Genomic DNA, 27,383 nt, shown 5'->3' with positions numbered 1-27,383 from the left:
CTTTTAAAAACTTTTAATTACCGAAATAATTGCTAACATACGATGCGTTATAATTCTTATCTGTGGTTTTAAGTTTGTAATATTTTTTTCGCGAGCAAATGAATTTTGCAGGTGCGCATTTCAAGACGCTAATGTTTTCGACGCGATTCGTTTAAATTCCTGGTATACTACTATGAACTGGAATTCACTTTATAATTTTTTCTACACCTCCAATTATAAATCTTAGGGGTCTAGAGCAACAAAATTTTCTAAAAATAACGATACAAAAGTATTGGGGTTATGTAAACTGTGCAACTAATGGTTTTTGCAACACAGTCTTTTGCAAACAATGCGTGGCTTTTCTTAATAGGACCGTTAAGACTTCATTGTAAAGCTTTTACAATCTCAAGCGAAACTTGCTTTTTATCGGTGACCAGACCACAAAGTTTTCTTTTTAACCAGCAAGCTGCTTAGTTTTTAGTCTAGGCCTTGGAAAACTCTGACCGGCCATATTTGGTCTGCAAAGACTTTTTTTAGCTTTAAATAGTTTGTGCGATACAACCAAACCAATGATTTTTAAAATAACTATAACAATTTGAACATTTACATATGTATGTTTAACAAAAAGAGTCTAGAATTTGTTGTAAAGTATTAGTTTTTTTGCTGATGTTTTCGAAAACTACAACTAGTATAGGTAATTGACTATATTACTCTAACCCAGTGGTCTTCAACCTTTTTAAAAGCTGTGGACAGTAAATACCTGGAAAATACATTATGTGCACACGGGACTAAATTTATTTTTTAGATTAAGAATCATTATCGTTTTTGAGTCTTAATATACAAAAACGATTAAAAAAACTGTTAACTTGTATTACAAACAACTTTTTGTAAACGCTAAGACAAAACAAACATTTTCAAAGAATATCACATCACTAAATGTTCTATGCACAGTAAACTAATTTCTGTGCATACTACTACTAACAGCTGTACAAAGTGAAGATCACTGTTCTAACAATACGTTTTCAAATACTTACGCTAATTACTAGTTTATAATATTATATTATTATGCAAAAACTTTAACTCGATCACTTTCTGTTGAAAACTTGTGACAAAAATACTTTAATAACATATGCTTGAAGTTAATTCAAAATTAAAAAATAATATTTGAAATATTTGAATAAAATATAACATCTTCTATGTATTCTAAGTGTAAAGCTACGTAGTTAGTTTAAACGTTAGCTTTATACTTTTTTTTCCCATCAAATTCTATTTACTGCGTTTAAGTGTTTCATAAAAGCAATAATAAAAAACAACTCGTTATTGTTCCAGTAACATAAATTCCAAAACAAACATATGATTTTATCTCATTAAAAAAATTACAAAAAGGGCGAAAATGCATAGAAATAGGAAAATTGAAAAAATACATCCACAACTACAGCTGGTCATCGGTCCCACTGGAGACCTCGTTACCCTCATCGCCGACCGACGGGTTCCTGTACGCCGCCTGGGACGTCCCTGAAGCGTCCTTCACCCTTCTGAACGGCCCCAGCAGCTTTTTGTGGAACATGTAGGTGACGCACGCTCCCACCAGGAAGATCAGCGCGAACACTTCCATGAGGACGAGGAAGGGGATGGGGACGTTGCGGAAGAAGTGGGAGGTGAGCACGAGGAGGGTGTAGGTGATCAGCACCCCGGACACCCACATCACCGACGCTCCCGTTTTGGGAGGAGACTGGTTTCCACCGTCGATCTTGTCCTCGATCCAGAGGAAGAAGTAGATGAGCAGCCAGGCGAGGAACATGTTGAGGTACTGCAGGGAGGGGATGAAGAGGATCTCGTAGACTTTGCCGATGCCGCCGACTAAAGCAGCGCCGTAAATGGCGAAGGTAGCTCCGAAGTAGATTATCGGGGGGATCACCCGGAAGTAGGGGGATATTTTCTTCCAGAATGGTAAGATGTAGATCTGTGAAATTTACTGGAGCTAATATTAAGTTTTATCATTTAATAATTTTTTCTCATCTTAATAATACTAAGAAAGTACTAAGTGACAAACAAATAAAAAGGAAGCTGTGTTTGCAAAGCTACTAGAGTTAATCAAATTTTTTTTTAGTCTTCAACAGATACACTTAATATTTTCAATGTTTTTAAAACACATATTTGAATTGAAATAGAAACAACTCAAACTTGTGTTAGAAACAACATGAGACCGAACCCAAAGAAAAACATCGGCCACAGTTGGTCTTCTTTTGAAGGGTCGGCAGTTTGTACTGCAACAACAGTTGCATGAAATGTTACCCAACATTCGTTTAATAATCTCCAGTACCTATAATATAAGTTTTAAAATCAAAATACTTTATTTAGCGTTTTTAATGTTTAATAAGTTAGTCAAACAAAAAAAATTCTCAAAAATAAGACTTTTTAGTCACCGAGCAGTACTCCGCAAGTTTTTATGGTACCCAATTAGTTAATTGAGTGTAACTTTTATGTTTTTAAATTATAACACTTAAGAAAATGTTTCAAATATTTATGTTTTCAGCTGACAATAAAATAATAAAATATATATCTAGTCAAAAATTACTTATTCAGATGCATGTCAGTGTAGATAAGACTTCCTTGAAGCATAACGATTGCTGTGTGAAAAAATCCGAACGAATGGGCCCAGGTGTTTTCAAACGGATGGTACCAGAATGTGTAAATGATCGACCATGAAAAGTAGTAACCATGGTATCTGACAATGATTATTCTTCATTATTTTACTAAACGTAAATTTAACCTTTATTAAAAAAAAAGTTCTTTTTCGTTCTATAAAGCAACGTGGTTTTAAATTGTTAAGATGAAACTAAATTAAGTAAAAATTAAGTTTAAAAATTATTGTTGTTACCTAAACTTTTTTAAATTAATTCAATAAATACGTGAAACTAAAAAGTTGTAAGTAATTAGTTTTAGTTGTTTTAGTATTTTTAACTATATTTGGTAGTGATAATTTTTAAACAAACTCTGTCTTGCATATTTTTACACTTCTGCTACCATTACCAGTTATGGGTTTTATAAAACAAATACCAGTGTCACATAAACAAAAATTTAAAACTAATGATGAAGACAAATACGTAAAAAAAATCTTTATCTTAAAATAATAAACAAGGATGGTAAAGAACTTTTGTTAACAAATGATAATAGTAAAAGTGATTAATGCAAGTTTAATATATATATGTTAAAAATTAAAATAGTTTTCCATTAGCTAAAGTTGTTGTTTTATACACTGTTTTAAGAAGAACAAAAGATCCATTCAAGAAAAATTGTTTGATAGTAGAAAGAAAACGAACTAAAATAGTTATTACTTATTTTAGTGAAGAAATATTATTTACTACTATGTTTTGAACTAATTTACTAACAATTTTAATCACAAATTGAATGAATGATACTATATTGTTACAAGATTTAAAAATTCATCGAAAATACCTAAAATGTTACAACATCGGAGAGTAATTTTAAATAAAGAACATTATATAACGTTTAATGATTAACTTTAGATTATAAATTCAGTAGTCGTAAGTTTGTTTTACTGTTATATACCTATATAATGTTTATTCACCTTATCAATGAACTTGTTTACTTGTTGTCTTAACTCTTGACAATTTAAACTTTATTTAAAACTAAGCTTAGTTTATTCAATTTAAAGTTAGACTGTACGTAATTTTCAATATATTTTTAAAAATGACGTCTCTTAAGTAAAATTTATACTGCTTAAAAAAAGAAAAAATAAATATGTAAGAAGAGTTTTTTTAAAGATAACTAACTTTCGAACTAAGTTTATTGGTTTTGGATTCAAACGAACTGCTTTTGAAAATTTATCAGATGAGCGAGCATTCGGCCACATAAAAAACGCACCTCTATCTCGGTATTCAATTAGCATTATCAAGCTAATCAAAAGTATAACTGAAGCCTGCAAAATTATAACTGAATAAGTTTCCTTAGATACTGCAAAACAGTTCATAGTTTTATTTACCTATTATCAGGCATTAGCTTTTCATTTTTTACCTAACCTTATGTTTTAAACATGAGAAAAAAATCCTGTTTACTTAAAATTTGATTTAAATACCTTAAGTTGATATATAACTGTCAATTTTACCTTCACTTATTAAAAAAAAGTTTTTGAATTAAAATAGTCAACTAACAATTTAAGTTTAAAAGCTCTATCATTTAAACAACGTAAGTTAAGTTAATCTAAGTTGTTTTAAATATATATTTTAGCTTAATTAAGTGGTTTTTCATTACAGAGTCTCTACTTAAAAATAAGATATTTTTATATTTTACGATTATTTAAAAGTTTATAAGGCTTGGAAGAAATCTTTATTTTTTATCACAATTTATCATTATAAAAGCACTAACTTGGGATGAATTGATTGCAACATCCTGCGCTAATCCGTCGTATGTCCAATGTGTTTGCACCAAATGCAGTATGTGGAAAAGTCCATTCACTAGCAGCAATGCAACGTTGAACCATCGAATTTTTCCACTTTTAAAAGTTTGCTAGGTTCATGATAAATAGTAGTTTTTTAAAAAGTCTTTATCAAATTTAAGTATAACATATTTTGATGTTTGAGTATGTAATAAAAGTTGTTTTTATGGTTAGTAATTTTATTATGGTTTTACATTAGTATTTTAAATACTAGATTATTATTTTTAGAATTTTTTTTCTTAACAATGCGTAACACTAAACATACAGTTTAAAATAAAATAACACTAGGAAACCATTATTTATCATAAATACCTGTATTTTGGAGTTTTTTTCGTTTTGTCAGAGTTTCCGTAATACGGGGACATTTCTAGTTGAGCCTTGTAAATGAGCGCCCACACAAATACCTGATGCAGTGAATAAAGTAACCACACGATAGCGCGAGAGAGCACAGTTATGTCGTCATAAGGGAGTTTCCAGAAATACCAGTTGCTCGTACAGTCTGAACCTGACCTTCCTTAATAATTTTCAAAAGTTAGAAATAAATATATAAGTGTAATAAATTTTAAAGCTCTTACTTTTTCTATGCATGGTTGAAAGAAAAGGTAAAGTGAAACAAACTTATTTTCAAAACATGCTTAGTTAAATATTTCAAACTAATAAAACAATTAAAAACTTTATTACTAAAACTTCTATACAAAAAAACTAGAATACAAGTCGTGATTAATTAAAAATTAAACTGAATGGATTAATTACCTGGTATTGAAGTATCGTTACATCCAAAAGGTTCCTCCATAAACCTGATACCTCCATCAGTATTGTTCACGTATGTGTACCCAGAAAGTGCGTACCAACCGGCAGCGTTTCCTAAAATTTTAATAATTTAAAGATATTAATAAAAAGAGTTTTCTTACATTTTAAGATAGTATTTATACTTTCGTTTTTATAAAATAGATAAACAATTCAAAATATATATATATCTGAACTTTCAGTACAAAAGTTATATGTTATGGAGGTTAGTTCTTGTAAGTCTTTGGGTTTGTCGCAAAATACAATCAAAAACGTTTATGCTATATTTTACTGAACTTCTTGCTTTTACTTTTAATGTTAGAACAGAAAACAATTTAGGTATACACATATGTTGATTAACATTTAATTAACAATATATGATGGCCTAGAAACAAAATTAGAAGCAATATATTCATATTTATATACAGGGAGGATATACTTTACTCTTACAAAATTGTAAGATAAAGTAGATTTAAAGGTCTTTAAAATTTATTTTAACACGAACTATTCTAAAAAAAATTCTATAGTTCTTTGATACATTAAATTAATTTTCATTCTACATGATTGTTTTACCAATTACTGAGGTAGTTATTTTAGTCTACAATAATTTGTATAAGTTACGTTTACAATTTTAAAAAAAGTAACTCACCCCAAACCCATGACATTCCAATAATGAATATAATAAAAACCATTCCTATAACCCACGCGATGACATCTTGAGAAGAGGATTTTTTTGCTGTTAAAACAGAATAATACGTTATAAAATATTCTATTTACTTCATAATAAATTTTCGATGCTGTTAAAGTTAAAAATAAACTTTGAGTTTTTTTTTAATTTTAAGATATGTTTTTTTTAACTTGTGTATTTTATTTTTGTTCTTTATTTTAGTGTTTTAATGTATGAATTTTAAACAAAACTCGTCTTGTTATTGTTTTATTTTCAATTGTTAACACATATGTTTTATTAATGTTAAAAGTTGGTTATATTTTTGATAAGTTTATATGACTTGTAAAATAGTTGAACTGTTGTTATAAGCCCTTAAACTATTAAAATTGAATCTAAAACGAAAGCTAAAAAGAAACAGAGTTAAAATAAGTACTACTGATTGTGAGTTAATTAGGCATTTTTAAAGTTATTGATGCGTTAGAAAAATTAAGTAAAACTAAAAAAAAATAATTTTAAATCAAAAAACAATGTTATGTTTAGAATAAAACTATAACTTTTTAAAATTTCTATGAATATAATTATATATGTTTTATCATAAAACTACAAACCTTTCAGATTTAATTCGGAACTATTTGGTGTGCTTGACGGTGAAACACTATTAGACATTTTCTACGATTTTTAAACAATTTTAGTTTCTAAAAAAAAGTTTCTGTTTTTACATGTTATTTAAATATCGACAATAATTTTATTAAATTAAGCATGCAAGCTCAAAAACTTGAAACAAAGTTGAAAAAATGTGTTTAGAAAATTACATTAGCAAGTTAAAACAATAAAGTTGCATATAAAAATTATATAAAGTAAGTTTTTTAAAATTATATTTAGGTGCCATAAAAAAAGTAAATGATTAACTTAAATTTCGAAGCTATGGTGAAAATCTTTTATTCTGCAAGTTCTATACATTTTTTTAATACTTATATTTAGAATAAACTGTAAAAATCTTTTAAAATTGTTATATCGCCAATGTTTGTTGAAATTTATGTTAAATAAACTACATAAAAACATAAAACTGTTGTGAACATAATAATAGTTTCAAATTAAAAAAGAACTAACACAAAATCATTTGAAAAAGTTAAATCATTTAAAAGTATTTTTCTTATCCAACTTTCAAAAAACAATATATTTTATCACATAGCGTTTATTCTATTTACAGCTATAAAAGAAAAATACATTCTTAGTCTGCTTTTAAACAAAAATAAAGTAACTTTTAAACATTCTTGAGGTACTACTTAAAACTAAACTTTTTTTTTAAAAAAACATACGCACTAGCCATAAAAACTTAGCAATTTGTCATAAATGAGAAAGTAACTTTATTTGAATGTTATACAACAGTGCACAAATAGAGGCTTGAATGAAAAGGATAGTAATTTTTTTAAAGCGAATTACTTTAAAGGCAGCTTCCACGAAATTTATTATAAATGAACTACAGTTATCAATTTTTTGAATCTTGACTACAATTTTTTTAAAGAACTTACATTTAAAAACTTTACAGCTATGACTTGATGAAATTACTGAAAGTCTGAACAAAAAGTTTGAAAATATTTATCTTTGTTTTTTAATCTGTGCAAACAAACGTAACAAGTGTTGCATAATTCATGTTTAGAAAATGAGAAAGCATACTTTTTATCAAAATTGGCTTTACTGGTGTATTACACTATTATGACGCTATAATGTCATTAAAAGTTCACGTTTTTACAAACATAAATGTTGTTGAACTGTTTTCTATCTATAATTTACTCAATTTTTAAGTATATTTATTTAATCTAAATTATTACAGTCTTAGACAAGTAAAAGCAAGTATAAGGTAACTTTTAACAAAGCGTGTTTCAAACATTAATTTAACTATCCTATTTTATCAAAATCATTTATTATTTCTTTTTTTCTTAAATGCAATCACATTTTTACGTAAATAAATAAAATGTTGTCTTTTAATAAACATGTATATTACAAGTAAGCGATATGTATATACAATGCAGCATGACTTATGGAACAAATTTTATATTTATTATGTCTTTATTTTCAACAAACTTGTACTATTTTTGTTGTAAAAAATTTCCTAATTTATTTAATTTTATAATATCGATATAGTTACTACTTTTAACAGATATTAAGCGCCCGAATTACTTGAACAATACCTTGTACATGACAGCTCCTAAGTATATTGAATAAACATTCTCTAACTTCAACTTGTTTAATAAATTTGCACTAATTAGATAAAGTTTTCATAAAAACAATGTTGCACAAAACAACTTTAGTATATGCATAAAACAAATTAAAGGTTGGGTTTGAGAAAGGTAAAACTACTAGAAACTTTCTATATTAGTTATTTATATATATCACATAAACTAATTTAAAGCACTTTTCGTTAGATAATATCAACTTTCTCAAAATAGTGACATTTATTAATATACTGGGTTACTACTTGAATAAGATTTTTTTGTATAAGCACTGACGAGGTCTTTGACCGAAACTGAGTTTGCATTAAAAAGTTTTAAAAGAATTAAATAAATATAATGTGTCCTCTAGAAGTTGAGATCTGTTTATTAGTTTTCGAAAAATCAAAACATATAATACTGGGTTATATTAGATGTTATGTTTTTTTTCAACAAATAGAGACTCTAAATTTTTTTAAATGGATCTATTTTTGTGAATCCAGTAGATTCCTGAGTAAAACTTACTTCACAAGTCTAATTAATAAAGTTTCATATTAATATTATAAAATTTTATTGACTGGTATTTTTACAAAGTTATATAGTAAACTAAGCACAAATTTGGTTACAAACTTTGTCTTATGATTGAAAACTTAACATAAAAACAAATTTTTGGTTATTATGGGGCCAAAACTTTAAAAAGGGTAAACTTAATAATTTTTTTATAAAGTTTTTTGCATTAATGAAACTTACGATGTCGTTTTTTAACTTTCTTTTTTTATCCATACACTAGTTATAATAAAGCAAATCAGGTACACGTATATTTACCTTGGTATATACTTCCTTAATCCAAGGGTTGGCAGCCTTTTGAAATTCGCGGGCTAATTTTCTCAGAAAAAATTGCTCGAGGGCTTCAGTTAATTCAAATTAACTGTAGTATCCAGTAGAAAAATACAACTTTAAACAAAAAATATAACAAAATAAGCAGTAGTATAGCAGCTTTAAAGAGTATTTATTAAACTAAAAGCCTAGTTGTAAGTTTTCATTACAAAACCTTTTATTTTTAAGTTTTCTAAAAAAGTACCTCGCGAGCCGCATATTTTGGCTTTGAGGGCCGCAGTTTGCCGACCCCTGCCTTAACATAAGAGAAGCATTGTGAAATTTTTATATTTTCAAATTTTATGACATTTGGAAACGGTTTAACTAGTACATACAACAATAAGGTAAATTTAATTATCAAAAGGAATGTACATATGAAAATAATTTTTGCATTGATTCCGTTTTATTTTGTGTTTGTTTCTTACTTGAATAACTTCTGGCGTTATTTCAAAACAAAAAAAATTGAAAGCATTTTACTTGTTCTTAAAGTTTTTAACTTGTTATTTTCCTCAACACCTGACTTCGTGATTAAAAATTAAAAAAAAAGATTTTTAAATTACTAAATACACCAACTATGCTAAAACATTTCAATTTAAAATTGATTAGGTTCATCTTAAATAACTCAGGCTTTGGTTTTTCTGCGTTTCCTGTTTTCTTAATACTGATTAATGCGAAACTAGTAGTGCTATAGAAATACTATCAAATTATAGCTTGTTTGATTTTTAATGTAAGGGTGAAATCTACTTTTAAGTGTATTACTAAAATAGTTTATCATAGAGTTAAATAAGATAATTTTAGTTTTAAAGCATGTTTTGTTTCTAAAGTAGATACGTTATGATTACAACTTTTACAAAAGCCTCACTTGAAGAATAAAGTTCAAAAGTTATACTTTTGTAATCTTGAATTAAGATTATGTTGTATTAAAGCAAAAGATACTCGAAAAAAATTGATGGATAAAATGTTTTGAATTTTTACAATCTGGTTACTTGTGTTTTACGTTCTTAGTTTTAAAAAGTTTTAGTAAAGTATTATAACTTTAACTTTTTTAATAAATATGTTCAGCATTCTTATAAAATTTGATAAAAACAACAGAAAAAAAGCACATGACTGGATGAATTAAGTTATACAACAGTTATAAAAAATAGCAGTAAAGTTTTATCGGCTGTATGTACAAAAAAGTGTTTGTTAAGCTATAAAAATAAAAGATAAAAAAATTCTAACAAAAGAGCATAGCCTGAATTGCATATAAGCTTACACAAAACTTATAAATCTAAAGTTTAAGCTTCCAGATAACCTAAAGCAAATTTACTTTTAGAACTAATTTTATTTCTTTATTAAAAAGTTAAAAATACAATTAAATTAGTTTTCATTATAAGATTTATATTAACTTAACAAATTTAGTAATCATTTAGTTTGAAAACTAAGTTTGACTTTAAAGAGCTATAACAAATTCAAAACTATAATATTGATAAAAACTAAACCAAGTATTATATTTAAAAGAAAGTTAGTACTAAAGTAACTAACAAACCTAGTATATAAAATAATGAAAGTTAATCCATCGTTTGAGGACGAAAAAACTATCGGTTAGTTTTCTAAAACTACTTGCTTAATAATTTTCATTTTAGATTAAAACCAGCTGAACAGCAGTTTTTTGATGTATTTTTTATTTAAAGTATAAGAAAACTGGCATTGACATAAATCTACTGCAAAATTTTTGATTAAAAAATAATAAATACAACGAAGAAATAAAAAAACACTTTTATACTATTATTATAAAATTTCTTATCATTATTAAAAAAAAAAAATTTTTCTGTGGTCTTTTAATTAAAACAGATAAGAATTTGTGGTAGTAATCTGCTCTTAATTATTATTATTCTTTAAAACATTATTAACATGTTAGCAAGTTAGTTTATTACTAGGAATGTATTTTCGTTTACAGTGTTATAATATCTCCAATTTTTGTTAAAGGGTTTTTTGAAAAATAAAAACTAAACATTTTTTAGAATGTAGTTAACATATTTTGGGTATAAGAGGTTTAATACTTTAAAATATGTTTTAAGTTTGTCACAAAAAAGTAAAACTCGTTAACTATTATTTTTAATTTTTCAGTATTTAATGTTTAAATTTAAAACAGTTTTCATGCCAAAGAAAATTTGTTTTTTACTTTTTAAACATTTTTCTTATGAAATAAACCAATATAAAGTAATCTCAATTAGGTTTGTAAGATATTAACTTTGTGTAAACATAAGTGTCTAGAAGTTTCCTTTATACTAGTCTTAAAGTCTTGATAGCTCTTTTAACTAACAGTTTATGGAATAAAGAAAAGCATAAAAACTGTTTTAGTTAAAAAAAAAAACGTTTTAAAGTTAGTTAAACTTAATGTAATACGGCACTAAGTGAAGAGAAAACTCTAAAATGAATTTTGTATAATTCATTCTGAAATGTAATGTTTCAATGTTATCTATTAGTTTTACTTCGTACTTGTAAAGTATGTTGTAATACTAAACAACTAAATTTACGTACATCTATGTAAACTACAACTTCTTACAGACATATTATAATAAGGTACTTTAATAATGCTATTGCTTCAATATCTTTTAAACATAAGTTTAATTTATGTATAAAATATAAGTCTTATTTTATGTTAAACAAGTATTAATAAATTGATAAATAATCAACACTATGTAATGACTAAATTTAAACAAAGTAGTTTTTGTAAAAAGAAAAGACAAGTAATAAATACTTTTTGCTTTGTTTCTAAATCTTTATATCGTTGAAGTATTTTTGATAGTTCAAACATTTATATCTACCAGTTTCAATATTACATACAACATTTAGATTTTAAAATTTTTTATTGCATAATTTTCTAAATATGAACACTTTTACCTTAAGGTAAAAGTACTAACAGGTTTGAATAAACGTTAAAAAAGTTTATTTACTTTCGAGTACATACAAATTTAAACATAACATAAATATCTTTAATTACGTTTTGTAAATATGTTGTTATTAAATTTAAAAACTACATGTTCCTATAGTTAATGAACAGTTTCATCTGCTGTACTCAAAATCTATATAATTTTGATGTAAATAAGTACTAAAAATTACAATTTAATTTCGTCTAGAAACTTCTTTCCAAAAGAACACTGTAGTTACTGAAGTTACAGCATAGAAGTTCATCACAACACTAGCTCCACAGAAAATAACAAAAAAAGTACGCTAGTCTCCTTTTTTCTTTCAACAACTAGCTTAAAAATGTAAATTTCCTAGAAACAACACAAAAAAGTCAAATCGGTGAAGACAAGTTGATATGGGCTGTTTCAATCCTTTTCGTCATCGCGGTATTAATTGCCATGTGGATCTGGGGTAAACTTTTGCTTGTTTAAAATTTTAAGCAAATTTTTAAACGTCATTTTTACGTAAAAGGTGACAATGTGAAGTGGGGGGCACAGTCAGGTTACGGGTATAATGGGACAGGGAGGTTTGACACTGAACCCTACGGTTGCAATGACACATCTGAACCAGGTAAACTTGTTTTAAATAAACAAATAAAATTCTTTAAAAGCTATAATTATACAAATATTGTTTCAAATAGGATAGTAGTTTATAGATGACAAAACAATTTTAAGCTAATGATTTTAAGTTGTAATTAAAATATAATAAAAAATAAGTAATTAAAATAAGAATAGGCCTACTACCAGTTGAGATCAAACATGCGTGTTTTGCTCAAAAAAAAAAGACTGTGTTCTTTAAATGAACTACACTAAAACAAAGACAAACACTGTGAAACACTAAATGACAAATGAAAGTATTACAAACAAAAAAGAACGAAAAAATACAAATAAACTCAATAGTAGATTAAAACAAAATAATAAGAAATATATGCTGCATTTTTATTAATATCACTATTAAGCTTTTGTTTTAACAGATATAATTCCATAAAAGTTTTTTTAGATACAAATTTTTTAGAAATCATTAATGATAGAATTAAAATATAAAAGTTAAAAAACTATAAATATAGTTTTTATAATCTGCTAAAACTTAATTTGGTCGTAATAAGTTTTCAAACGAAACTAAAAAAAAAAAGAAATAAAAATTTTAATAACTTAGCAAACTAATATATTAAACCATTGCGTACTACAAAATACAAAAAGTTTTAGAAACACATTACATAAAAGGCAGGTATGGGCTGCCTGATTGTACATCAAGCTGGTACTTTTGGAAGTTGCCTTCTGATAAAATCACTAAACTTAGTAGAGCTACAATGTGGGTTATGTATTCATTTCATCAGATATTTTTATGGGTGATAATTTACAAGGCTCAACAGGAAAATACTCAAGAATATAGAAAAGAAAACGGTATAAAAGGAACAAAGTACGGGTAATCAAAGTTAATATTTTTCAAATACTCTAAATCTATTGTTAATGGAAAATAATAAGTAAAATTATTTTTCATGGTTTTAACTTAAGTTTGTACACTTCAAAGTTACTTCTTAAAATCTCTGTCTAATAAGGTTTCAACGTTTTTTATCTTCATTGTTAGTTTTTTATAAACTATATAACATTTTAGAAAATATTTTAGTCACTTCTTAAATAATCTACTCTAATAGGAGTAAGTTAAAATGGTACAACTGGGCATCGCTAGCTGTAAACGCGGTATTTCACATTTTACATTTGGTGCAATCTCATTGGACTTATGATGGAATATCTCAGGACGTGTCCTTGTCTTCTTCACAAGTAAATTTAAAATATTCTTGAAGTTTTATGTAACTTATAAGTTTTTGTCTTGAAATCATATTTTGTATTATTCTTGAATTCAATTTCTAATTTTTATTGTATTTTTTTGAAACTTGTATCTTTGATGTTTGGGACATGAATACAATATCTTAACTAAAAATAAAATCATATAAAGTCGTGATACAAAAGTACATGGTTTCAGTTAATAAGTATCGAAACCTAAAAAATAAAGCGTTATATATATATTTTTACTTAGTTGATTTGAACTTATTAAAATGAACTTATTATTTACAAATGCATAAAAGTGTTAACAATAGCCAAAATATAAAAAAAGTACAGCTAATGATTAATTAAAACTAAAAACTAAATTAAATTTATCATTGCTCATCAGTAAGCTTTAAACTTTGGTACTTCTTAAGAGTACATGCTTTTCCTAAAAATATTGGTTTTTTATATTTGCTCAATATCGAAGTCTGTTTCTTTTAGTTATACGAACTAAAATGATTGTTACTGTAATATACTTTATTTTCACTAAAATTTAAGAAAGTTGTAACTAGCTCCTTTTCTATTCTACGCTTTCAGTCATCAGTAATTTTGATGATCAGTCTCATTATGCTGATAGAATATCGGGATAGAGGCATTGTTTTTATGTGGCCCAACTCTAAATCAAACGATATTTTTGCCAAGAAGCTTCGTCTTAATCAAAAGCCAGTCAATTACGTCAGAAAGTAAGTATAAAGTTTAGTTGGAAAGTTTATAACTTAAAAGTGTACTTACAAAGTTTGTACGTTTTCTATTTGTGATATTTTGTTTACTAGCTGAAAGTAACTTAAATAAAATTGGTATCTTTTTTTTTTGATAGATATCATGGGTACTTTTTTTCATGGGCGATTGTGTATACATTTTGGTACCATCCAATGGAAAACACTTGGGCACACACTACGGGCTTCTTTCATGTTGGCATGTTGCTAATTCAAGGTTCTATGATTTACACTGACCTTCATATAAACAAGTAATAATTTTGTTTAATTACCTTTTTAGATTATACTTTGTTAAGTTTCATGCGTTTTATTATACTTAAAAAAAAATTCATCCAAGTCAAAAATGGTTTTTCAAAACAAACAAATTATACAATTTTCAATCGACTGCAGTTGAAAACTTCCTTAACGATTTTAAAAAACCTTACTTAGTTTGTTAACAAAAGTGTGAAAATTTAAAGGTCTTAATATCTTTTACAAGTTTTATAACAACAAAGATACTGGAAACTTTTTAACGAAAGCTGGGTTGTGGCCCACGGAGCAATTGTGGCTGTGCAAACTGCCAATCCGGCCAGTCCTGACTCTTTGTGGCCCATTTTCTTTTTTGGTTTTGGATTTTTACTCTGCTTTACTCAGGTTTGAATTAAAAAAAAAGTTATTGATGAGCTAGTTTATTTTGTTTAAAATTTAATATACGTTTTTTAACACATTTAAGTCATTTAACGTATTTAACTTTCGTAAATTTTAAATTTAGTATTTATTTTTGTGAAACAGCAGCTTAATTTAAATTAGTAACTTTTATTTTTGTAACCTAATACTTATCTTTAATCAGTGACAACGTATTGTCTCAACATTAATACTATTAAACTTTAACCAACAGATTTTTACTTTGCCTTTTTGGAAAAAAACTTCGCCTTGGTTCAGGTCGGTTCCTGGCATACTCTTTTACGTTGTCGCGGTTTTAGTCTACACCTTATACTTGCCCGGCGGACCTGCCAAGCTGTGGGAGACCGTGACCATCCCCTTCATCCAGTACGTCAACATGCTGCTCGCCTGGCTGGTGCTGTACATTTACATTGCTCTTGAAAACCGAATCACGTGCAGCTGGAATTTTGGAAAACCATCTAGCGGACAGAATGCGTTGTACTTGTGCGTGATTTTGGTCATATACGCGCTTCTCATGCTGAGCTCGGTAGTTTTCAACTACGTCGAGATCAACTTCTTGATTTTGATGGAAATTAACATTGCGAGCTATTTGGTGTTCATCACGGCGACTATAATGTTGCACAAAAGAGTTTTTGGACCTCATAAAAAACGTGTATAATTTTTTAAGTATTTTTTTCTTGTCTAGGTTTTCAAACGTAAGTAGAAAAAAATTTTGCTTTAAAGTGTTTTAGTAACTTAAACTTTATAATTCATGCTTACTATATGTGGTTGAAAAAATAATTTTGTAAAACCCTTAATTAGTTTATCTCAAACTAATACACGTAAAGATGCAGCTTGAAAATAAAAATATATAAGAACTTAACTTTGACAAAATAGTTTTATTCTTTTGAAGCATGCTTTTCGAAAATATGCAGTTTAATAGAAAGACAGGGTTTGTTGGGCTTATAATTGAACGTAATTATCTAAATGAAAATTATAACATAGATTTAAATATTCTTATAATAAAAACACCACCTGAGATTACTGTAAGTTTTGTTTATTAGTAAATTTTTTAGATAGATTTTGAATTTTTTTGTCTTTGGTTACTACAAACCTATAATAAAAAGAAAAAAAATCTTAAAACGCATTTTTTTTTAAACACGCTTGAAGTTTTAAAATAAAGTTTTACAAAAAACAGTTTCAGTAATCTGATGTAAGCTAGAAGCAATTTTATGAATGAAATGAAACAAAAAATATAAAAAGAAAATATTTATCTCAAAGCATTGGACAGGGCTTTTCAATTTTATATCTGTTCGGACCTTCCTTGCACAGAAGGTAGTCAGATGTTTCATTATCGCAGCAGAACTTCAACAGATCTTTTCCGGATTGGGAAATTGGCACCCTTTCGACAGAATGTTCCACTTCTAGCTGCTGTACCAACTTTGTCAAAGCCTGAGTTCTCTTGCTAGACATTGCCTTGTTTTTTAGCTTATCAAAACTTAAAAAGTACTGTAAAGTCTGCAAAATAAAACATATGTTAACTTTATATATAATAACTTTTTTATTGTCGTTGTTGTAATTATACTTTTTTATAAAAAGTTCTATTTTCTAACAGTAAAAATTTAAACACTTCATTGTTTTTTTTCTGAATGTAAAGACAGACTAAATAATCTTTTTAAGGAACACAAATTATATCTAATAATTCAACAAACTTTTGTTACTTAAATTTTACTTTAAAAAGTATTAGAAGTTACTAGAAGTACTTAGAAGTTATAAAAAGTTACAATCCGTATAACTACGAAAAATATTACTACTACTTTAAGTTTTATTGTAAATATTATCAATGTTGTTATTTTTACTATTACAATATTACTAGAAAGTTTTATAGAAAAGTAACCACAACAGATAAGTGTAAAAGCACGAAAGTTTATAAAAAAAGAATATTCAATAAAAAACACAAATTTGCTATTTAAATAGAAACTTAAAGTGTTTTAGCTACAATGCTTTTATAATCCTAACAAAACTTAAGATATCAAATGAACTTTTTTTTTGGTATTTTCTTCTATATTAAGTTTTAATCCTGTCGTCAAACAAAAGTTCGTATTTTATTTAGAAAGAGAAAATACATTTGAAAAAAGTGTTCAGTTTTTCTCTAAAACTTAGTTATCTAAGACTTAATATAAATATTGATGAAGTACTCATTACTAATTCAAGAATAAACAAACATGATCAACTATTAAAATACTTATTTTCAAAAATTCTAAAAAAAATTTTTTGCAAAAAATTTTTAAAACTTAAGTTACATTACGTTGGAATTTCAAAACAAAAAATTACAGGAATTCGTTTAAAAAGAATTGTATATTAAATTTAGTTGGGAAAGTTAAATTATGGTAACTTTTAGTTTCATCGCAGTTATTTTGTAAAGTTCTCAAAATTTTAACAAAATTGTTTTGAAATAAAGGTCTTAATTTTTTTTATTTTTTCAAAGAAATCTAGTAGATTTAAATAATAGTTCTGTAAACAATTATTTTTGAAATTTTACTTCACAAATTCATATTGGATAGCTGTTATTCATCAGCAATGAAAACTCCTAAATAAATAAAACTAAATCAAACAAAGTTAAAAAAATTGAAACTATTACTTTATATTACTTATCTTAACTTTAAATTCTTTTGATATAAGTATTGTACCAAATTTTAATTTTTTTATTGTAAAATGCTTTAATTTTATTATTCCAAATAAACCCCTAAAAAACATTCTAGTTAATAAGAGCAAACTCAAAAAAAAGAGTTTATAAGACTTAAGAAATACATTTTCAGCACCAAAAATTGTTTTAAGTTTCAACTTTTTAAACTTAGTTTGGATCGTTAAACAACAATTAAATTAACTAGATTCTTAAACTGTTTTTCTATAAAGTATTCTGCGACAGTATAAACTTTTATAGTTACAAACTACTTACACGTAATAAGTGCTAATTATCAATTATACTGCCAACTAAATTGAATAAATTTAAACAGGTGTGTGCTATTCTAACTATTTTTAGACAAAACAAACATAATATCCTTTCTAGTAGATTTATTTAAACACATATAACTGGTACCATAACTTCTTTATTTCTGTAAAATCTTAAGCTAATTATTTAGCTGTACGTTTGAAGCTTTTATTAAGCTACTACTCATGGGTATAATTTACTAACAAAGCATCATATTTAGAACAATTTTTCATTGTACATATTCATTTCTTAATTTTATATAAACTATTAATTTAAGTTGTATGCTTTTACTTAATGGTGAATTTAGCGAACGTAAAAGTTAAAAGAAGGTAGTTTTGAGTATACTGCATTTATTAAAAAAAAATTAAATAGTATAACTTAACACATTTAACTCATTATCAAGAATGAAAAATGGGTAGTGATAGAGACATATTATTTTTAAACTTCTATATCTTTTTTAATATTCAGTAAGACTATAAAGTAAAAAAAGAAGTTTGCATCTTTATATATATCACAAAAAGTTAAATTTAAGATATCTTAAAGCTAATGTTTTCTTAAAAAGTACACTAAACAGTCGATTTCTAGTAACTTTCAGTATAAAATATCTTTAAAACAAAAAAATGCAATTAGATTTGGTTGTAAATGGGTTCAACTTGTTATTTTGATCGACTAAAAAGTCTTTGCTAGCATTTCTTTTGCAATAGTTAAGAAGTTCTCTTCCACATATTGAAATAGGCAGTTTTTGTTGATTGTTGTGAGTTTTAAGATGATCAACGTGATCCTTCAAATCATCAAGGTTTATTTTTCTTGAATTTCTTAACGACATTAGAGGTTAAAAGTAGAAACAAAGTATACTAGAGATAAAATTTTTTCAGAAGTTTGATTTTATTTTTTTGTTTTATGTTTTTAAAAAGTTCTTAAAGTTTTGGGTTTAAAAAAAGGTATTTTCTAGAGTAGAGTAATTAAAATATTACTAAAACCTTAATTTTTCAAAAAATTAAAAGTATATATATAAATATTTTTAGCTGATAACCAGTTACTATTAAAAGTTAAGAATTAAGATCACAATCAATTTCTTTGAAAAAAAAGTTGCTCTTTTTATTTTTACTAAAATTTTAAAATGCCTTAGTAATTGAATTAGTTTTAGATTAAATATTAAATTTTAGGCTTATTGCAGCATACTTTATTATTAAAAAAAAAATAAGTTTTTACAAAAAGTTTCAAGAACAGTAAACGATTTACTAACTTTATAACTGTCAAAAATTATAAATGTACAAAGTTGAGATACTAATATAATACTTTAAGCCAGTGCTTCTGAAATGGGGTTCCGCGGAACCCTAGGGTTCCGCGACGCCTTTCAGGGGTTCCGCGAAGCCTTTCGAAATTCAAAAAAGAAATTTGAAAAAAAAAAAAAAAACATAAATCATAAAACTTCAAAAAAAATGGAACACATAAAATGGAAAACATGTACAATTATAGCATTCATTGATCTGCTTAGTGTTTTTCTAGCGGTAGGACTTTTAATGGGTTTACATTATTAATAGGTGTCCTGGTTGCGCAAATTTTTGAATTTCTATTTTTAGTGAAGTCATGAAAATACTGGTATTATCACTAAAGCAAACAATGTAGGAGCAGTCAAAACAAATTCTAAATGCGTACACAATAAAACTAAATAAAAAATCTTTATCAGAAACTTATTTCTGGTATATTATATTGTTTCAAATGCTGTAACAATGTTTGAAACGATGTCTATTAGCTTGATTTAAAATTTAATATGTATAAAAGCTTATTCTTTACTTAAAAATGATACTATAATTGAAAAAAAATTTGGCCAGGCCAATAAAATTTTAACTGAAATTGAATTCGAAATAGTGTTTTTAGACTTACAAAATAAAAAATGATACTCTAATTTTTAAAAGTTGTGGCCAGTTCTTTAAAATTTTAACAGAAATTGAGTTTGAATTATTTTTTTTAATTTACATGATAAAAATTTTTAAATGTCTATGTGTTAGCCAAGTTTTAAAGTTTGTTGTTCAAGTATTAAATGCTTTTTTTGTTTAATTATTATAACTCAATGATATTTTTTTCTTTTAAGATGATGTTTTTTTGGTCAGGCTAGCTTATCTCACCGATATTTTTGAAGAATTGAACGCTTTGAACTTAAGCATGCAAGGGAAACAAAATTCCGTTTTTGTCATGACAGACAAGATTGAGGCGTTTAAAAATAGAATTAACTTTAATAGAAAAGAAAAAGGTTAGCAATGGTAATTTTGCGATGTTTCACCGGTTTGATGAGGCCCATGAAAAATGCATAGAATTAAACTTCTCTGACGAAATATACAACCACCTTGATCTTTTGTCTATAAAGTTTCAACATTATTTTCCTGAAGATGTTCGCATCGGAAATTTATTAATTTTGAGTCCTTTTATGTGTGATATTGCTTCAGAAGAAGTGAATCTTCCTACAGATACAGAAAACGAATTGCTGCAACTATCTGAAGATAGCAATTTAAATTGAGTTTAAAAGGGAAGGAGCTTTTAGATTTTTGGATATGTGCAATTTCATAGTACCCCGTCTTAGCAAAGCGTGCAGTAAAATTTATTTTACCATTCACCACCACTTATCTTTGCGAGTCCGGATTTTCGCATGTAACAAACATTAAAACGAAGCAAAGGAACTGTATGCTGACTCCAACCTTATTTGCCTGTCTCAGTCTATCCAAAATCGCATTGACATGCTTGTTGCTAAGAGACAAGTTCAAGTTTTGCACTAAATGTTTTTTATTTATTTTTCGTTAGGCATCTTAACTGTTTATTACAGTAATCTGTGAATTCGATTAGGTTTATGTTCATTTCGTTATTGTTTGTAGCTATCATTTTGTTTTTATTATGGAAGAAAAGATTTTTATGACGTTGCGATTAATCATGTTTGTTTTGGTTTATTTATTATAGAATCATAAAATACCTATTGCCTCTGGCGCACTTTGAGTTTGACTCGACTTAATACTATTACATTTGGTATGATTTCTAACAATGATATAGTTTTGCTAAAAAATTCGTTTTTCACTGAAATTCTTTTGTTTTTTGCAGGAAATATTATATTAAACATTTTATGTAAAATTAAGTTAGGGGTTCCGCAGAAAATTTGAACTTTGGAAAAGGATTCCGCCACTAGAAAAAGGTTCAGAAGCACTGCTTTAAGCGACTACTTTTGTTTTAAAAATATTAAAGTTATAGTTACGTTAAACATGTTGTAATTAAAGTATTTTAGAGAATACTAAAGTTTTCACCGTATGTTATTGTTATTTAATATTTAGAATCTTAATCTACACAGCATTTAAGAAAATCGATAGACTAAATATCTTTTTTTTACAAACTTAGTTTTTATTTTTCTATTCAAGTGTTACAGCTTTTTTTACTTTTAAAGAGAAAAAAAAATCTTTTGCTTAAAATGCTTTTGTCATTAGTAGAAAAAGGTCTAGTTTTTAAAATCATTAACATTTACTTTTTGCGATATAAGATAAAAACTAAAACTCAAAATAAACCTTGTTAATAAAACCTGTCATAGAAAATTAAATAACAAACGTATATTTGTCAAAAAAAAATTAAAAGTACAATCAGAAGTAATTAGAACGCATATCAAATATTTAACATCTTGAGTCTAAAACGATTGCAAAAACAATTTTAACAGGAATTTTTACAAATAAAAGAAAAATATAAATGAGGAAAGATGATTTGTAAATTATTCAAGACTTACGTAAAACTTTAATACTACATATTTCACGGCTGAATTTTTTAAATCAACTTTGTAAAGACTTTTATCTAGTGCCAAATTATCTCTTTTCAACTTAAGTTAGAAAGAACTTAAGTTTTAAAAAATTAACTAAAAGTTAAAATTAACAAACTAGAAAATACTTATTTAAGTAGTGTTGAAAATTATTAACGATTTCATTTTACTTTTATGTTAAAAAATATTAATAGTTTATGTTTTGGAATAAAGAAAACTTTGTTTAGATAACTATAACAAAATACTGTTAGAGTTATGTTAGTCACACACATTTCAGTACTTGAAAGAATCTTTTTTCAAATCAAAATTAAGAAAATCATACTATATTTTAGCTGATAAGTTTTTGAAAATTTCAATGAACTGTATAGATTGAAATCAGTTAATAAAACCCTTTTAATTGTAACACTTTAGTATTTGTTATTAGATTTGTCTTTTAAAATAAATTAAAGTTTTATTTTGACTTACATTTCTGTGTAAAAACTAAAGTTTAAGTTTAGAATAAATGAAATGACCATTGTTTTAATATTCTTAACATTATTTATAAAGATGAAGGTGTTACGGAAATACTTATTTCATTTGAAACTATACAAATAAGAAGTATAGAGTTACTGCTATTATATTGAACAGAGTAAAACATAAATTGAAAGCTATTGAGGCATTGAAACTAAATAAGTTATATAACACATAAAATAATAAAAAGTTAGTAGTATCAAAAAATACTCTTGCAGTTATTAAAGATAATTTACAAACAACAATGTATAACAAAAAAAAAGTTTAACATAATTTAAATATTACCTAAACAAAACTGTCAAAAAATATTCAAAATACTTTTAAATACAACACAAATAACTTATTAATAACAAAAAAATTACTAAGTTTAGTAAATTTATGAACACTTTCAATGAATTTTTATGTAATGAGCATGATAAGGAAATATTATTTGAGGCGTTTCATCTGACATCACCACAAGTGCTTTATAAAACCGGAACTTGCGTCACCATCACTAAGTGTGTATTTCACTTTAATGCCTGCCTTACTAAAGCGTTCTTATGAATGTGTTCATACTAGTTCAAAGTAAAAAAATATATAACGCTAAACTTAAACAACTATAGCTAAAACGATTCTACAAAAAAAAACAATAAAACTTTAGAAATGAAAGCTAATCTTTATATCTAAAAAATGAAGCTAAATAATCTCATACTTTTTTTTTTACTACTCCGCAACGTTTTAACTTGAAAAGAAAAACAATTTTCAAAAATCGGCGCTTTTATTTACTTCTCGCGCGCTTACAAAGTAGTACTCGAGTAGTATGAAGTGGAGTGTAACAACAAAGCCATGACGTCACGGTCAGGGGAGTTAAAGGAGTATCCATGACAACAAAGTTGCGCGCTCTGCTGCATGACAGCTGCCTCTCTCTCTTCTTGCCTATGGAATACATATTTGAAGATTTAAAACGTTCAAAATCGATATATATATATATACATGTTTTTGATTTGATCGATACTTGACGCTGCTTGATTTCAATTCACTTAGCACTTCGGATTGTTTACCACGTATTAAAAAGTTCATTAAAAATTCATTTCTCTTAGCTTGAACAAAATGAAAAAGTATTTTCAAACTTTCTTGCATTTAAATGCGTGTAAAGGCTAGACTTTTAGTTTTATTAGAAAATATACTTTTAGATAGCTTCCTTTATAATTTGCTTGCTTTTTATCTTTTTAAAACTTCGTTACTAATATTTTAAATTTGTTTAATTTTTCTCCTCTTTAAAAGTTTTTATTAGCGTTTTGAAATCTTATCCGTTTTGTTTTTCGAGAAAATCTATTTATTGTATATACTTCCTTAAACCTATACAATATTTTATAACGACATGTGAAATTGTAGAAGATAGTCATGGAAAACTGTATCTTTTTATTTTTTTAAATTTCGTTACTCCTATTTTGTTTCTTTAAATTTTTCTCCTTATTATAAACTTTTCAAAAGCGTTTTAAAATATTATCCGTTTTATTTACTGAGAAAACTTCTTTATTCTTTTTACTTTTATAAACCTATAAACTGTTCTATAAAAACATGTAAATTGTAAGCGATAAGCTATAAAGTTTTTATTTATTTTTTTTATTTAAGAAAAAAGAATAAACGTTGAAAGTTGTTTTTCAAACCAAAAAATTAAAAAAAATAATTTTTCAAATATGTATTTTATTAACTAGATACAAAAATAAATTAACGATGGTTTAAAAATATACCAGTTTATTGCAACATTTTGTTCAAATTAATTTCGGACAACCGTCCTTCATCAGTGAACTTTAAAACTAGTAGAACTAAACACATACGCTTAACATAGTAACTTTGTTTTGCATCTGAAAACAAAGTACTTAATAAATTATCTACTATTTTTAATATTGATGCAGTTGAACAGTTGTAATTTTCGCAACTTAAGAAGTTAATCTACATTTTTAGTTTTATTAAGTAATTGCTAGCATATTATGACTATCAATTAAAAGGCAATTCATATACTTTTGTTAGCATTTAAAATGAGATTTAAAACATTAGTCATATATATGATGACTAAAAACTGAGCTAACATGGTCATAACTATTGTCAACAAAGCTTTTAAAAACCACTCAAACTAATTTTACTTTCAAAACTAGCGATACAAAAAAAAAATATTACAAGCGACGAACTCGTTTGTCTTTAAATGTGCTCATAGAATCAACAAGCTCAAGTAGTGAAACTTTTTCATCGTGCCTGTGAGCCTGATCATGCGTGAAAAGTGCTTGAAAAAGCATTCGAAGGAAGTACGTCATTCGCTACGCCAATGTCAGAAAACGCCACTCTCGCTCGTAATTTCGTCAGCTTGTTAGGCGGAAAATTTCGGTATTTTTCCTAATATTTTTCTGTGACATGTTAAATAGCACACAGTTTTGAAAAAACACGTAAGATAGTTTTCTCCCTGCTTGGACTCTCACGAAAGGGGTTTTCAACAACCGTCATGTAAAAACAACTAGTTGGTAGCTATTGCACAAGAACAACAGGTAAAGTTTGTTTTTGTTAAGTATAAACATTTTAAAAGGGTTAAAAACTACTTAAAATATTCTAGATTTCAAATTAAAGCATAAAAAACTTGTAAACCTTCAAAGATTTTTCGCAGGATCAAATATTAAAAACAAAAAATAAATCTGCAAGGAAATTAAAAAAAACATTTTAGAAGGTACAAAGTCATGATAGTAAAAATCATAAGATGTCTAATACTTGATTAACAAAGATACAGCATAAAAACTTTAGTAGATATAGTATTCTTACAATTGGGTCTAATGGGTTTTTGTAAAATTTTGAAATTTTTGATAGATTAACTGATATTTTTTAGATCATTTAAGTTTTTAAACTATATACAGCATAAAAAATTTAGCATTTTTACAAACCACAATTATGAAAACACAGCTGTTGTAAATCATTAAAAATCAAAATATTATAAAAACTTAGAAATGTGTTATTTACAAAATTGTATTAATTTTTTTAATACTTGAATAGCCATCCTAATTTCTCTTCTTTATATATATTTTTTTCATTTGCTTTCAACTTATTTTTGTGATTCTTTTTCTTTTGTAATTTATTTATACCATTAGTTGGTTCATTTTTTACGCAGAAAAAATAATGTAACCAAAAAATGTATTTTTATTGTATTTTTGATTTAGAATTAAAACCTTTCAATAATGCTCTATATATTTTTAAACCTTCGTTTAGTAATTTACTTAGATCTGGTCAAAGTTTTCAAAACTGTACGATTAAAGGTTACCTTTTTATAAGTTTATGTCAGCATAAAAGCTTACAATAAAAGAAATACGTTTAGTAGTTTTGTTAAATAGTACATTTATGATGACTATGGAACATAAAAGTATCTAATTCATAAAAAAAATTATTCTGAAAAGTTATCCGTGTTAGTGATATCCTCTCATTTTTTATCAATTTTGTCTGTTAATTTGCACAGTTTAGTGTTAAAACTAAGTAACAAAACTATAAATATTATGAACATTATTCAGTATTTTAGATCGAATAGTAGAAATAATTAGTAAACTTATAATAATAAAAAATTCACAAAGGGACTAAAGTTAAAAATACTTGTGTTGTTAGTTGCCGTGTTTAGTTTCTCTGTGAAAAATTTATTATTTGTTGTAACAAATAGTAATTTTTAATTTCTACCCCAAACAATCAAAGCTAATGTAGTTTGTTAATAATAATAATAAAACAAATGGATTGATAAATTGAAAAATGGGATCTTTTTTTATTGAGTACTAAATTATTTACAATACCTACTAAAGTATTTACAATCGATTAACGATTAATAAACGTAGTTTTATGTCAGTTCTATAAACACAGTAAAGCGTAATGTTAGACAAATATATATTAAACTTAAATATATATTTCATGACGAACTAGAGAGTACACTTCTTTGTAGTCGTTCTATAAAATTTTGTAAATATCATTTTTATTTTCTATTAACTTGTATAGACTTATCTAACTTAGTTTGCTTCAGAGACAATATTAAATTCATTCGCCACCTTTCAATATTTTCACCCCAAATTACATATTCTTAATAGACTACGTATAGCTTTCTAAAATTAAAAAGTATACAAAAATTAAAAAGTGATATTTTTTATAAGTACTATAAAAGTATCAACAAAAAATATGGTAAAGCAACAAAAGTAATAAAAATTGTGTAAATAAACTAATTTAATTAGTAACTGTTACATTGTAACTGCTTGAAATTTGTACATTTACATAAATTGATACAAGAGTTACTTAATATTTCATTTGCAAACATTAATGTTTAATAGAAGTAAGTAGATGAAAAAAAAAGAATAATGTTTAACTTACTTATTTGATATTAAAGACAGCTAAATTTTGGCACTAAAACTAATAAAAAATAAATAACTGCTACAACAGTACATAAATATAACAACCACTAGACTAGACAATTTAGTTTATTAGTTTTACTCTGAGGTAAGATTTAAACCACAGTTCCTTTAATTAGTTAATACCAGGGGACAACAACTAGTTAGGGATAAAAAATTACGTAATAAACTAATTAAGGGGCGGTATTTCACAAATGAGGACTTTCTTCTAAATTTCTACCGAAGGAGGTGATTATGAAAACGAGTTAGGGAAACCCTGATTTATACCATTTAGATCAGGGGTCGGCAAACTGCGGCACGCGAAGGGTAAATCTGAGGCCCGCGAGCACGCTTTTTCTTTGAAGGGAATGCGGTCCGCGAAACAAAAATCTGCGGCCCGCAGCATGTAAATGTGGCCCGCTGAACAAAAATATATTTAAGTTGATATTTTTCGGTGATTTGTTGTAACTTGATTATTTTAGTTAAACGTCCCTGTATAAAAAAATTTAAATCATCAATATTTTTACTTCTTAGGCTAAATACTGTAACTGTGAAAAAGACAGATTAGCTTTTCAGAATTTTTTTTTTCTGTTTAGATCAGT

General features: G+C 26.3%; 3 protein-coding genes across 3 annotated transcripts; 1 reads left to right on the top strand and 2 right to left on the bottom strand.

Annotated features, from left to right (window-relative positions):
* Positions 1-1,371: 1,371 nt before the first annotated feature.
* LOC145849967 (uncharacterized) lies at positions 1,372-6,580 on the bottom strand. Its single transcript, XM_082955094.1, has 9 exons — positions 6,500-6,580; positions 5,874-5,960; positions 5,192-5,302; positions 4,751-4,952; positions 4,369-4,495; positions 3,777-3,922; positions 2,558-2,707; positions 2,164-2,302; positions 1,372-1,942 (listed from the first exon to the last, which is right to left on the bottom strand). Exons 1-9 carry the CDS (start codon positions 6,555-6,557, stop codon positions 1,412-1,414), a joined length of 1,551 nt encoding a protein of 516 aa, XP_082811220.1. The 5' UTR covers positions 6,558-6,580; the 3' UTR covers positions 1,372-1,411.
* Positions 6,581-10,520: 3,940 nt separating this feature from the next.
* On the top strand, positions 10,521-15,792 carry LOC145828649 (uncharacterized). Its single transcript, XM_082936404.1, has 9 exons — positions 10,521-10,560; positions 12,245-12,340; positions 12,401-12,499; positions 13,153-13,354; positions 13,584-13,710; positions 14,293-14,438; positions 14,573-14,722; positions 14,966-15,104; positions 15,349-15,792. Exons 1-9 carry the CDS (start codon positions 10,521-10,523, stop codon positions 15,790-15,792), a joined length of 1,443 nt encoding a protein of 480 aa, XP_082792530.1.
* A 235-nt stretch (positions 15,793-16,027) lies between these two features.
* Positions 16,028-16,627, bottom strand: LOC145829580 (guanine nucleotide-binding protein G(I)/G(S)/G(O) subunit gamma-10-like). Its single transcript, XM_082937419.1, has one exon. The coding sequence runs from the start codon at positions 16,584-16,586 to the stop codon at positions 16,389-16,391; it is 198 nt and encodes a 65-aa protein (XP_082793545.1). The 5' UTR covers positions 16,587-16,627; the 3' UTR covers positions 16,028-16,388.
* Between the last annotated feature and the right edge of the window lie 10,756 nt (positions 16,628-27,383).

The sequence above is a fragment of the Thalia democratica genome, chromosome 2 (assembly GCF_965202585.1).
Source record: "Thalia democratica chromosome 2, ktThaDemo2.hap1.1, whole genome shotgun sequence".
NCBI classification, from domain to species: Eukaryota; Metazoa; Chordata; class Thaliacea; order Salpida; family Salpidae; genus Thalia; species Thalia democratica.
The sequence above is the reverse complement of the archived record's forward strand: the minus strand, read 5'-3'. Positions and strand labels throughout refer to the sequence as shown.

Coding starts and splice junctions, on each gene's coding strand:
- LOC145829580 (XM_082937419.1), bottom strand. CDS start 16,586: ATGTCTAGCAAGAGAACTCAGGCTTTGACAAAGTTGGTACAGCAGCTA.
- LOC145849967 (XM_082955094.1), bottom strand. CDS start 6,557: ATGTCTAATAGTGTTTCACCGTCAAGCACACCAAATAGTTCCGAATTA. Junction 5,303..5,873: donor TGGAATGTCATGGGTTTGGG/GTGAGTTACTTT, acceptor TTAAAATTTTAG/GAAACGCTGCCGGTTGGTAC. Junction 4,496..4,750: donor AAAAAAACTCCAAAATACAG/GTATTTATGATA, acceptor AACTTTTAAAAG/TGGAAAAATTCGATGGTTCA.
- LOC145828649 (XM_082936404.1), top strand. CDS start 10,521: ATGAAAGTTAATCCATCGTTTGAGGACGAAAAAACTATCG. Junction 14,439..14,572: donor CCAGTCAATTACGTCAGAAA/GTAAGTATAAAG, acceptor TTTTTTTGATAG/ATATCATGGGTACTTTTTTT. Junction 15,105..15,348: donor TTTTACTCTGCTTTACTCAG/GTTTGAATTAAA, acceptor TTTAACCAACAG/ATTTTTACTTTGCCTTTTTG.